Source organism: Podarcis vaucheri (genome assembly GCF_965113315.1).
Source record: "Podarcis vaucheri genome assembly, chromosome: 2".
Classification (NCBI taxonomy): Eukaryota; Metazoa; Chordata; class Lepidosauria; order Squamata; family Lacertidae; genus Podarcis; species Podarcis vaucheri.
Window position 1 is genome coordinate 123,565,031 of NC_138760.1, and position 13,901 is coordinate 123,578,931.

Consider the following 13,901-nt stretch of genomic DNA (forward strand, 5'->3'; position numbering starts at 1 on the left):
GCCACCGCTTGGGCACAGGTCTCTGGATCACGATCCTTCACCCAGCTCTGAACGTCCGGCGGCAGGACGGCCAGGAACTGCTCCAGGATCAGCAGCTCCAGGATCTGCTCCTTGGTGCGCCTCTCGGGCTTCAGCCACTGGTAGCACAGGAACCAGAGGCGGCTGCAGACCTCGCGGGGGCCCTCAGCCTCCCGGTAGCCAAAGTGCCGGAACCGCACATATTACAGGCACAGAACAAGGAATAAATCAGGAGTTTGATTACTGAAATATACTTGGAGTCGAGAGTGGATTTCATGCTCTTTATTCAGCTCATAGTTGTGAGGAGGAATGGAAGTTCCCCCAGAATGTCTGCTTTATATACATTACACAATGGGCCCCATGTGATTGGCTATTTCCGGGATTCTCCTGTAGGCCAATCAGGTTGCGGATTCACTTCCACCTGGAGCAGGATTGGGTGGCTCCTGTGGACCAATCAGACTGCTGCATTCTGAACCCTATTGTTCTAGGACCAATCAGACTGCTGCATTTTGGATTCTATTCAACTCAGTACATAACAATTACTTTTCGAGAAAAGCTATAGATATTATCATGATGTTTGTGAACCATACCATTAGCACCCCAGGCAGGACTTAAATGCATTTGTTAAATATCATAATATCAAAAATTTCAGTCTGTCTTTTAGGGCATATATTATTTTATATTTTATATTATATTATATTATATTATATTATTTTAAACAAATTACCGTATTTTTCGCACCATAGGGCACACCGGACCATAGGGTGCACCCAGTTTTTAGGGGGGGGAATCAAGAAAAAAATCCCCCCCCAGCCCCAAAGAGCAGCGTACAGGCTGCGCATAACCTCTCCTTGCCGGAGGGGTTGCACGCAGCTATGGAACAGGCCACGTTTTGACTTCCTCTTTAGCCCCGCGCAACCTCTCCTTGCCGGGAGACGCTGCACAGGGCTAAAGAAGCCATAGCCCCGTGCAGCCTCTCCCTGCCGGAGGGGTTGCGTGCGGTTATGGCACAAGCCTGCATTCGCTCCATAGGACGCACACACATTTCCCCTCCATTTTTGGAGGGGGAAAACTGCGTCCAATAGAGTGAAAAATACGGTAACTGAAGAAAGCTATCATCTTAATAGGAAGAGTACCAGCCATCTGCAGCTTTTAAAAATTATTTAGATGGAGGGGCATTTAATTGTATGAAAGACCACAACAATTGGAGGTAGTATTGTTCAGACAGGTGACTGGAGCCCCTGCCCCTTTAAGACTTGTATAGCAGAATGAATTTCATCCACAAACTACACCTGTGGGCATGCCCTCTGTTATAAGAGACAAAAGGGAAAGAGGTGGGGGAACAGTAGCAGAACAGAATAATGGGGTTTGTTTTCGTGGGTGTTGCAAATGCCTGGATGAGAATGCTGCCCTTTCTCTATAAAGGAGGAGCTGGAGGAGGAAGGGACTTTGCAGTATTTAGAGTCCGCCCCCCTCCTCCTTTTCAAATTTCTTGGCTTCTCTGAGAATCAGTGCTCTGTGGTTTCAACCCTTTTAAAGGGCCACCCTTGGAAGCAAAAAGGAGAGAAATGGTGATGAGCAGCAGCGGCTGATGTCCATCGGGAATGATAGGGCGGAGGGCAGGGAGCCCGACAGTAGGTGGCGCCGGAGAGCCGATGATCAGTGGAGCTGACCAATTCTAGTTGAGCCACCCACCTTCTTCCTGAATCTAATCCAACATCAATACATTATTGACTAGGAGAGAGAGGGAAATAAGTAGTGTACTATAAACATTTCTTATTCTATTTTTTCCATTGGAATTTTATTAAATTGTTTCAATTTCTCAAACTCTGCAACAATTCAAACACGTTCAGGACAAAAGCAGCAACGAAAAAGATTAAGCAGAGCCATAAGCAGATTTCAAGTGGGGCAAATAAAATAACCATCGAACGCCGACCTGGTGGAAGCAGGAACTCCAAAACGGTGTATGAGTTTCGTAAGATGTCTCGGTCCGGGGAGCACTCATCAGAGGGTGACTGGAAACCTCTGCTTCAGAGTAAGTGTCAGATCAGGCTCAATCTGGGGATGAGGAGCCAGGATCCTTGGGACGAGGCAGAGCAAGGCCTGTCTGCACAAGAGCTCAGCATCTGCAGCATCAAGGTCCCCACCCTGCAGATCTCTCCCTGCAGCCACCGAAAACTATTTTGATTCTTAACCATGCCCTTTTGCATCAGGAACAGTGGCCCTCTGAACCAGGGTCTCTAGATGTTTTCGGACAACAGTTCCCATCGTCCCTGACCACTGGCCCTGCTAGCTAGGGATGATGGGAGTTGTAGTCCCAAAACAGCAGGAAACCCAAGTTTGGGAAACTGCTCTAAACATCGCTGAGCTACAACTCCCATCCGCCCCTGTGAGAAGGGACAATGGAAGTTCTAGTTCACCAGCTCCCAGAGGTTCCCCCGCTTCCGTTCTGCACAGACATTCTTGCGCCTAACAGAGCCGGAGTTTTCGACATCCCCATTTGTCCGAAACGTGCCTGGCTTTGCTTTTTCTCCCTCGAGAGCCGAGCGCTTTTCACACGGCCTCCCTGGTGTGGATTCTCTTGTGGCTGAGAAGGCGGGAGTTCTGGCTGAAGCCTTTCCCGCAGTAGGGGCACTCGTAGGGCTTCTCGCCCGTGTGCGTCCTCTCGTGAACAATGAGGTTCGAGCTGCGGCTGAAGCTCTTCCCGCAGCTGGCGCACCGGTAGGGCTTTTCCCCTGTGTGGGTCCGGGTGTGCGCCAAGAGGTTCGAGCTCTGGCAGAAGCTGATGCCGCAAACGCCGCACTTGTAGGGCTTCTCGCCCGTGTGGGTCCTCTCGTGGGTGATGAGCTCAGAGCTCTCGATGAACCTCTTCCCGCACTCGGCGCACTGGTACGGCTTCTCGCCCGTGTGGATCTTCTGGTGGCGGATCAGGAGCGAGCGCAAGCTGAACGACTTCCGGCACTCGGCGCACTGGTACGGCTTCTCGCCCGTGTGGATCCGGCGGTGGCTGATGAGCTGCGAGCTTCGGGAAAAGCTCTCCCCGCAGTCCAGACATGTGTACGGCCTCTCTCCTGTGTGGGTCCTCTGGTGGTTGATCAGGTTCGAGCTGCGGGTGAAGCCCTTCCCGCAGTCCGAACATTTGTACGGCTTGTCGCCCGCGTGGGTCCTTTGGTGGCTCATGAGGTTCGAGCTGCGGGAAAAGCTCTTCCCACAATCCGTGCAGTTGTATATTTTCACATCGGCGTTCACTTCCTCGGGCGCTGGGCGGTCGGGACACACCCTCGAGAGGTCCTGGCTTTCCCCCTTGGAAAGTCCTTGCAGAGTCCCAGCCACGCTGAGGTCGCCACTGTCCTTTTCTCCACTGCAGCGGGACAGTCTATTGGACTTGATCCCTCTGAGGGGCTCCTGCTTCCTCTCTGGCCTGTCCAGATTCTTAAGGGCATCCCCCTGGTTAGGACATTGGACCACGTTCTCCTTGGCCTGCCTCAGGGTCGTCATCTGCTCGCTTCTTCTGAGTAAGAGGCTTTTCTGATCCTCGCTTCGCCACCCACCTGGAATAAGGTAAAAATAAAAGAGAGCTGGCACGTGAGTCATACCTTGTGCCTAGGAGAGATGCTCCCCAGCACTGGGCAGGGCAGTGGTTTTTTGTGTGGGTGTATTCTGCAACATGTGGGACGCGGGTGGCGCTGTGGTCTAAACCACTGAGCCTAGGGCTTGCCAATCGGAAGGTTGGCAGTTCGAATCCCCGCGACAGGGTGAACTCCCACTGTTAGGTCCCAGCTCCTGCCAACCTAGCAGTTCGAAAGCACGTCAAAGTGCAAGTAGATAAATAGGTACCGCTCCAGTGGGAAGGTAAACAGCGTTTCTGTGCGCTGCTCTGGTTCACCAGAAGCGGCTTAGTCATGCTGGCCACATGACCCGGAAGCTGTACGCTGGCTCCCTCAGCCAATAAAGCGAGATGAGCGCCACAACCCCAGAGTCGGCCACGACTGGACCTAATGGTCAGGGGTCCCTTTACCTTTACCTTTTTTACACTCTTCTTTGTTAACTGGTTTGCCAGAAGCAGCTTAGTTATGCTGGCCACATGACCCGGAAGCTGTCTGCGGACAAACACCGGCTCCCTTGGCCTATAGAGCGAGATGAGCGTGCAACCCCAGAGTTGTCTGCGACTGGGCCTAACGGTCAGGGGTACCTTTACCTTTTTATTCTGCAACATGGACTGCCAATTAGCTACTAGGCCAAGTTCAAGATGCTATGTTTATCTACAGTGGTACCTCAGGTTAAGAACTTAATTTGTTCTGGAGGTCCGTTCTTAACCTGAAACTGTTCTTAACCTGAGGTATCACTTTAGCTAATGGGGCCTCCCGCTGCCACGCAATTTCTGTTCTCACCCTGAAGCAAAGTTCTTAACCCGAGGTACTATTTCAGGGTTAGCAGAGTCTGTAACCTGAAGCGTCTGTAACCCGAGGTACCACTGTATTTCATAAAATTAATCAACCTCTTGATTGTAAAACAAGACGAAAACCACCAGCTGGACAATTTTTCTGGCGGTTAAGAGCTGTTTGACCATGGAATACAACTCTCTGGTTCTCTACCAAGGCAGTTTACAACAAAACAAAACAAAGAAAAACTAACAATTGAAGACATTTGAAAAATTAAAACAGCAAGAGACTAAAAAGAGATGAAAGCTCACATGGCTTGGATGTATAAAGGCTATATAGCTTGGGGCCAGGATACCTGAAAGATCATCTCATTCCTATATTCTCAATTGATTGCTGCATTCTCCAGGGGGTGGGAGGCTTCTGCAAATGCTACCTTATCAAGAGTTCTGTTCCGTGCAATGTAGGAATCAGGCCTGTAGTGTGGGGTGGGGCACCTTCCCTGGGGAATCTACTCCCATCTCTGCTGTCTTTTTGCTGTCTGCTGAAGACCAACCAGTCTTTTCAGCAGAGATCCTTCCCAGTGTGCATGTGCCGGAATTGTTTTTAAGACGCTTTAAAGAAGTTTAACGTTTTTTAAAAATTCTTTTTTATCAGACATAATGAAAATGATGTACAGATGGTATTTGACTCCTGTAAAATTAGCAAAGATATATCATAACTGTGATATGTTGGAAATGTAAAGAAAAGGAAGGAACCTTTTATCATAAGTGGCGGACCGGCCCCAAGGTGAAAGACTTCTGGGAAAAGATTTATAATGAATTGAAAAAAATGTTGAAATATACATTTATAAAGAAACCAGAGGCCTTTCCTCTTGGAATAACAGGTTTGGAATTGCCCAAGAAAGATGTTAAATTATTTTTGTATGCCACAACTGCTGCTCGAATTTTACTAGCTAAAAAGTGGAAAACGCAAGAATTACCAACGGTGGAAAAATGGCAGATGAAGTTGATGGATTTTTCGGAGCTAGCCGACCTAACCGGAAGAGGCCGTGACCAGAAGGAGGAGGAGTATCAGGAAGAATGGACTTAATTTAATGATTACTTAGTTAAATATGTCAAGTTAAATTAATTGGAAACAGCTTGCAGATACTTAATTGGCTTAGGATTTTATATAAGTTAAGTGATGAATTAATATGTTTAATTTCAAAATGAAAAGATCTAAGGATGTTAATGTTCAAGTTAAATTTTATAAGAACTGTGATTTGGAAATTCGTTAAAAGGATATGCATTGAAATTCAACCAAGGCAAGCGAGGAAGTCACTTAACAATATTAATAAGTGTAATTTTTAATAAGGTTATGATTTATGTTTGTTTGTTTTATGTGTTTGTTCGTTTATAATTTTGTGAAAATCAATAAAAAAAATTGGGGGGGGGAATTCTTTTTTATCACTCTCTGTTTCCTGCCTTTGGCTCCTTTGGGAGGAAAGGTGGGGATGAAACTCACTAAACGTATGAATGAATGAATAAAAGGTGAACGATCCATGCTTAAAGGAAGTATTGGCATGCTTGGAGTGAGGGGATATACCCAAGTTTGCAGAAGTACAAAATAAAAATAAGAATCCAGAGCCCCTTTCCCAACGAGTGGCAGGAAGAAGAACCTGATAACGTCCCCAGGAAGGCAGCATGACGGACTAGAAACTTAACTTGCCTATTTAAAAAGAGCCAGCTCCGAAATCCCATTATTAATGTTGATGTCTACTGCCGATGACATGTTTCTCTCCTTACCCAGCAAGCCGACATCTCTGTCCCCCTCTAGCTTGCTCCCTCTGCTGAGGTGTTTCTGCCAGATGTTGGAAAGCTTCCACTCAGCCGTTGAGAAGTTCAAAGCCGTCCTCTCCAGAGGCCCCGGGACCTGCAACAGCAGCAGTGAAGGTCTTGCATCAGTGCAGGGGGGCGGGGCTGAAAATGGAAAAGCTACAGGCAAGGGCTGGATGCCGTGAGCTCCCACAGATGGCACACATACCGACACACGCGCCCCTTCCCAAAGTCACCCATGTGAATGCCTTTGCAAGCAACGTTACAAGTTAGCAGGGCAGCAATGGGTCTAATAGCTGGTTTCCAACACACAGTGCACTCCAGCGCATCTGCACGCTGCATTTAAAGCAGAATTATATGACGTCAAACAGTCAGTGCTTCCTCCAGAGCATCCAGGGAACTGTAGTTTGCTGGGGGTGCTGAGCATTGTTAAGAAACCCTCTATTCTCCTCAAACAGCTACCAAAAGACGGACTGATGTTTAAACCACCCTGCGCATTGTAGCTCTGCCTCACTTGTTTTCCTTATGTAGGAAGTAACTCTTGTACGCTGTGGTCTATACCACTGAGCTTTTTGGGCTTGCCTATTGGAAGGTCGTGGTTCGAATCCCTGCAACGGGGTGAGCTCCCGTTGCTCTGTCCCAGCTCCTGCCAACCTAGCAGTTCGAAAGCATGCCAGTGCAAGTAGATAAATAGGTACTGCTACTGCAGGAAGGTAAATGGGCATTTCCGTGTGCTCTGGCACTTGTCACGGGGGCACCAGAAGTGGTTTAGTCATTCTGGCCACTTAACTCAGAAAGCTGTCTGCAGACAAACGCTGGCTCCCTTGGCCTGAAAGCGAGATGGGCGCCGCAACCCCACAGTCGCCTTTGACTGGACTTAACCGTCCAGGGGTCCTTTACCCTTTACTTTTACCGATAAAGTAGAACTAGAAAGGCAAAGTAGCATAGAATATTGAAGCTACATTATCTTGAGCCACACAACTGCTGGTCCACCTATTGTCTACCTGTAAGTGGCTCCCCCAGGTTGGAGTTGGGATGCATTCCCAGCCCTTACCCAGCAATGCCGAGGATTGAACCTGGAACCTTCTGCATGCAAAGCCGATGTGCTGCCTTTGAGCTACAGCCCTTCCAGTGCAGGGAGATTGGGGGAGACACACACACACACACACACACACACACCATCACAGCACCCATCCTTGCTCTCTCCCGCCAGAAGTCTGCCTTCTGACACTTCAGATCTGCTCTGCAGCCCATGCCAGTCCTCCCTCCATTGGGGCAAGAGATGCTCACCTCACGCTGCTGCTTCTCGGCCTCTCGACACCTCAACTGGAAGGCCTCAGCCAGAGCCACTGCCTGGGCACACGCTGCCGGGCAGTGCTCCCTGACCCAGCTCTGCATCTCCGGCGGCAAGATGGAGAGGAACTGCTCCAGGATCACCAGCTCCAGCACCTGCTCCTCCATGGGTGTCTTGGGCGTCAGCCACTGCTGGCAAAGCTCCCGGAGTCGGCAGCAAACCTCCCGGAGGCCCTGGGCCTTCTGCGGACACAGCTGTGGGTCCTGCATCTCTGTCCCCACGAAGTCTTCCCTACCCTTCCCGGAGGACCCCACCTCAGCCACGTTCAGGGGGCTGGAAGCTCGGTCCGCTTCTCTGCCAGAGGAAGGTGAGAGACGGGTCGCCCACTCTCCTCGAGCCCAGCGGCGAACGGTAGCTTCTCCCTCAAAGGAGGCAAGAAAGGCCATCGAGTCGCTCCATGGCGGACACGCTGGTGGGTCTTCAAGTGTCGAGCGAAGGGATGGTGTGGCCTTCAGGAATTCTTGCCACTGGGCTTCCCAGTGCTCAGTCAGTTTGTCATCTGCTTCTGGCTTCACCTGAGGGAGAGGTGGCCATCTCAGCAAGTCCTCTGTGGCTCCACACTGGATAATTCGAGGGTTTTCCTTCCCCTCTTGCTTTTCCTCCACTCGGTCCCCTGGCCCACGGCCCTTTGCGTCCAGCGCCTCCACCTTCGCTCCTGACTTCTCAGGCACATCTTGGCCCTGGTTTCCTGCCGACCCCCGTTTTGACACCCTCTTTCTTTCCACAAGAGACATCTCTGAAGTCAACCGTTGTCTTCCTCAGGCTTACAGCTGCTCTCAGAAAAGCCCACCATGAAGTCTTCGCTGTCCCACAGCCCATGAGTTTTATGCTCAGCCTGATGCTCATTCAACAGGCTGATCCGATGCCACGGATGCGACCTTCTGCAGTGTCACAGTTTTGGAAAGTAATGGCAGTGATGCCATAGGCTCAGGACAAGCTCAATTCTCCCTGTTTGTAAGAAAAAGAAAAGCCTCAGCACATTTTTGCCCCTATTTGAAAACATTTTTTTTTTTAATAATTGTCCAAACCTTCCTTTTGAGCTTTATTAAACCAGTATCTTCCAAACTAAGTTATTAGGCAAAACTGTTTGCAATATTAAACTGTGTTCTACAAATATCAGTCATTTGGCAATCGATCGGCCTTTGGAGACCACACTCTCCCCCCTCCGGGCCCTAGAGGGGGAGCTGCTAGACATCCCTTAGCCTTCTCTCGCTCATAATGAATATAAAATACTTCTGCAAACAGCTGCACTGTATATTGTAAATGTTTTTTTAAATAAAATATTTCTTACAAACTCAGATTTCTTACATGCTGACGCAGCTCAAGACCCCAATATATTTTGGAATGTCTCTCTTGATATGAACCTACCCAGACCTTTAGATCAGTGTTTCCCAACCACTGTTCCGCGGCACACTAGTGTGCCGCAAGATGTTGCCTGGTGTGCCGCGGGAAAAATTAAAAAATGTGAAAGATTTTTTTAAAAAAGTCAAATTTTCGATTGGGGCGCCATCACTAGATGACCCCTGGGGTTCCCTCCCTCCCTCCCGCTCTGCGCCTCCCTCCTCCTCCTCCTCCGGGGAGGCCCTTCCTGGCTCTCAGCCAAGGCTTGGTGGCTGCCACTCACTCACTCGCTCGCCCACCCGTCCCTCCATCCCTGCACCCGGCCTCTCCCCCTCCGTCCCCGGCGCGGGGGCTGCCGGGATCCGTAGTCCCCTCGCCCTTGGGCTCCGCGCCCGCGCGGGGTGCACAAACTACGTTTCCCAGCGTGGCCTGGCGGGCCGGGCGTTTTGTTTGAAGCGCTCTTCTCCTGGCCATGGAATGAGCGCAGCGGCGGCGGCCGGGCGGGCAGGGGCTCTTCCACGCAGACCCTGCGCAGCCTGCCTGCGCCCCCGCGGAGATCGGGCGGCAGGATGGAGCCCGGGGATCCCCGCGGAGGCGGAGCGGCGGAGGCGGAGGCTGCCCCCCAGGTAGGGCTGCGTCGGGGGTTTTTTATTTTTGCAATGCTGCATCCGCGCCGGAGGGGACGCATCGGACCGCGGGGAGACCCCTTGGCGTGCGTGCAAGGCAATGCATGCGTGCAGGCATTGCATGGAGTGCAGTGCAATGCAATGGCAACGCGGCGCCCTGCATGCATGCATGCAACTTCCACCGGCGCTCCAGACTTGGCAGGTGAGGGGGGTCCCCAGTGGGCGGCAGAGAGAGCCGGGAGGGCGAAGGGGAGCCGGGGGGAGCAGCGCTGCTCCCCGAGCCGATCCCAGGGGGAAACTTCGGCGTCGTTGCGCCGGGTGTTGGAAGCGGAGGCTGGCGGGGGCCCCTCACCTGCAAAACCTGGTCGCCTCTCATATATTTCGTGCATTGCATTCATCGCCCGCTTTCTCCTCCAAGGAGCTCCCGGGGGCGCGCGTGGTTCTCCCCGTGTTATCCTCGCAACAACAGCCCTGCGAGGTGGGTCAGGCGAGTGGCCCAAGGGAGCACCCAGGGATTGTCCTGGCCAGGTGGGGTGATTTGAACCCTGCTCTCTGCCCGGTCTTCGTCCTCATTTAGCCCCCACATGTGCATGACTGTGCATGACTGAGGTTTTCCCCCCTCGTCTTGGCTATGGTGTGAGTCTGTGCTGATAATTAATGGGGTTCTGCCTTCGGAGAAGATGAGCCAGCCCTCAAGGAGGTGATTATGTAATTTGCTAGCAATTCATGTCCCTCCCGGCGTGACGCTGCGCGCTGACGTCATGGGGCTGTAATGGTGGTGTGCCTCGAGATTTTTTTCATGAAACAAGTGTGCCTTTGCCCAAAAAAGGTTGGGAAACACTGCTTTAGATCTTCTGCTGAGGCCCTTCTCCAGGTCTCCACTCTAAGGGAGGCTCTGAGGATGTTGAAATAAGATGAACCTGCAAGCAGGATCTGAGCGCAAGGGCACGCTCACCTCCTGTGGTTTCCAGCAACTGGTATTCAGAAGCATTATTTCCTCCAAGCATAGCCAAGCATAGTCATCAATAACGGTCAGTTTCAATCCCCGACATCTCCATGTAAAGGCTGGAAATTTCTCCCGCCCAAAACCTCACGAGAGCTGCAGCCAGCTCAGCTAGATGGTAAAAAAAACGATCAGTATAGGGTTCTGGATTCGAGCCCCATGTTGGCCAAAAAGATTCCTGCATTGCAGGGGGTTGGACTGGATGACCCTCAGGGCCCCTTCCAATTCAACAATTCTGTGGTTCCAAAGTTACACTCCTAATTTGATTCTGAATTGATTTTAGAATGCATTTCTATTAATTGATTGTGATTTTATGTAAACTGTGTTACTTTTACTGATGTTAGCTGCTCTGAGCCGGGCTTCGGCTGGGGAGGGCGGGATATAAATAAAAATATTATTGTTGTTATTATTATTATTATTATTATTATTATTAGCAACCCACCCCACCCTATCTTTAAAAAGAAAGGGAAACGGCGTGGGGTGGGAAGGAGAGGAAATCTGTGTTGTCCCCCACCCCCCACCGCAGTGGCTTTCAACCAACCAACCTAATCTGCAGCTCCTTTTGGGACTCCAAACTAAGGGGAAACTGCAAAATAAAAAGCTCCACTGTTCACCTCGGCCTGAAAAAATATATGCTGAATTCGATTTCCACCCCACCCACCCCCGCTGAGAAGGGAGGCTCCCGCGCATCTCTCACCTCCTTTGAGGGCGACCCCTGCAAGGTCGCTGCTGCAGCTGAACTCCAGATGCCACTTCTGCCAACAGCGGGCGGGCGGGCGGGTAGAGGAGGGTCCAGAAGGCGGAACAGGAAGGAACCTTCAACACGAATCGGCGCACACCCACGTGCCCACTCATTCTCAGGGCCGCTCTAGGAAGCGAGGCGCGCTTTATCTTTTTTTTACCCTTAACCCTTTCACACCTACCACCCCTCCGGAATCGTTTTAAAACGCACCCCAGTAGGTTTGATTGAGATTTGTGCTCCTCCTTTTGAAGGCGCCTCGTTGCCAAAAGCGGCACCTCGTTGACCTGTGCATTAAGCAGTTGCTGCAATATTAAAATGTGTTGCAGGAATTTATGTATAGGTTGGGGGGGGTTGCCCCTCCAGCAGAAATCATGCACATGCAGCCCACTACCAAAATCAGCACAATCGCTTTTGTGACTTTTGTGATTTGCCCCCACAAAACACTTCATCACAGTTTCTTCCTATCTATTCAAAGGGTCTCTGCTGCACAATACCAAATGTAAGAATTCACTGATAAATGTACTGGCTCACAGGGAAAACTTCAGAAATTCATATAGACATGTGAGCTCAGCTACTCAGCAGCCCCGCTGCCTGAGTGATAATCCCTGGCATCCTGATACCTGAGTGCCATTCCAGAAATAACAAACCCAGATGAAGACAAAAGGGTGTGATTAACTTGGCTAGGAAACAGGGAAATGTAAATATCTTTTTTGTTATACTTGATGGGTGTTTGGTGGAGGGCAAGGAGAACCATGGGGCAGGGTCCAGGATGCTCAGATTACTGCCACCAGACCTCCCCTTTCATGATGTAACTGTGATGTATGAGTGATGTAGTTTGGGGGGGTAACATGGGGATTAGCAGCTAATAAAAGTTTGGGGGCTCTTTTGTTTGGGGCTTCCATTTTGTTCCACCTTGTGGCAGGTGGGAGTCCTGTCACAATAGTCTTCAATGAGGACCAAGCCTACCGGCTCCTCTTTTGCTCTGGTATTCCTGGCTGGTGTCCTTGTTTCTTGTCCAAGGGAGCCCTCACAAATGCAATGTTAAAACCAGAATCAGAAGGTGGGACCTGCAAAGTCAAAGTGCATCTTGCTGGTTAACTTTAGCCCTGAACTTACTGGTCCCACGACCCCCTTCCGATGGCCATTTGTATTGCTTTGGCTTTGAAGCCGACAGTTAACATTTCTTACCCCCAAACCACATCTCCATGCTTGACTTCTATTTACTAGAAACATTACAGGAAACAACACCACCACCCTGTTCCTGTAATGGCCTTCTAAAAAATGTTTTATTTTTTTCAATTTGGAACAATTTCATTATTTTCACAAACTCTATATAATTTGGACATACAGTGGTGCCCCGCAAGACAAATGCCTTGCAAGATGGAAAACTCGCTAGACGAAAGAGTTTTCCGTTTTGGAGGTGCTTCGCAAAATGAATCTCCTATGGGCTTGCTTCGCAAGACGAAAATGTCTTGCGAGTTCCTGCGGGTTTTTTTTCCTTCCCCCCCTTTTTCTAAGCCGCTAAGCCGCTTACCAGCTGATCCGATAAGCCGATAAGCCGCTAAAAGCCGCTAATAGCGCTAATCCGCTAATCCGTCAATGGGCTTGCTTCGCAAGACGAAAAAACCGCTAGACGAAGAGAATCACAGAACGGATTCTTTTCGTCTTGCGAGGCACCACTGTAATCCGCCAGCGGCATATCCAAAAAACCACCAGGGCTAAGGGACAGCTATGAATTTTGCGTCCTCACTTGCTCATTTAGCTGTTCTTTACTTTCAATACCAAAACACAGCCCATGTAAGGGAACTGGAAGTGACAAATTTAAGTTAACCTTTGAAGAAGCGTAGAACCCTGTAATTGTAGAGTTGGAAGGGACCCCCCGAGTGTTATCTACTATAACCCCCTGAATCTCAGCTAAAGCAGCTGTGACAGATGGCCACCCAACCTCTGCTCAAAAACCTCCAAGGAAGAAGCCCACCACCTCCTGAGGGAGACCGTTCCACTGTTGAACAACTCTTACAGTCAGAAAGTTCTTCCTGATGTTTAGTCGAAATCTATTGTAGTTATCCTTTTGTTCTGGTTATTGTTGATGAAGATTAAATACCAATAAAATAATGTTTTAATTGCTTTAATTGGAATGTTTTCTGGATTTGTCACTCCTCAGGGGTTGCCAGAGTGGGGCCTGCGAGTGCCAGTACCCCCTGATGGCACCTGCAGGTCTCAGTAAATATTCCCTCATAAAATGTGTCCAGAGGAGGGCAACCAAAATGGTCAAAGGCCTGGAAACGATGCCTTATGAGGAACGGCTAAGGGAGCTGGGCATGTTTAGCCTGGAGAAGAGGAGGTTAAGGGGTGATATGATAGCCATGTTCAAAGATATAAAAGGATGTCACATAGAGGAGGGAGAAAGGTTGTTTTCTGCTGCTCCAGAGAAGCGGACACGGAGCAATGGATCCAAACTACAAGAAAGAAGATTCCACCTAAACATTAGGAAGAACTTCCTGACAGTAAGAGCTGTTCGACAGTGGAATTTGCTGCCAAGGAGTGGGGTGGAGTCTCCTACTTTGGAGGTCTTTAAGCAGAGGCTTGACAACCATATGTCAGGAGTGCTCTGATGGTGT

The 13,901-nt window shown here is 50.0% G+C and overlaps 1 protein-coding gene across 3 annotated transcripts; it reads right to left on the minus strand.

Annotated features, from left to right (window-relative positions):
• Positions 1–285: 285 nt before the first annotated feature.
• Positions 286–11,318, minus strand: LOC309524768 (uncharacterized protein). 3 transcript variants are annotated; one of them, XM_082209788.1, is made up of 5 exons: positions 11,236–11,311; positions 10,491–10,649; positions 7,505–8,516; positions 6,185–6,311; positions 286–3,569 (listed from the first exon to the last, which is right to left on the minus strand). In XM_082209788.1, exons 3-5 carry the CDS (start codon positions 8,300–8,302, stop codon positions 2,572–2,574), a joined length of 1,923 nt encoding a protein of 640 aa, XP_082065914.1. In that variant the 5' UTR covers positions 8,303–8,516; positions 10,491–10,649; positions 11,236–11,311; the 3' UTR covers positions 286–2,571. The 3 variants fall into 3 exon arrangements, with proteins under 3 accessions (XP_082065914.1, XP_082065915.1, XP_082065916.1); XM_082209789.1 differs by lacking the exon at positions 10,491–10,649 and having other exon boundaries at positions 11,236–11,318; XM_082209790.1 differs by lacking the exons at positions 10,491–10,649; positions 11,236–11,311 and adding an exon at positions 8,877–8,951.
• Positions 11,319–13,901: the final 2,583 nt, after the last annotated feature.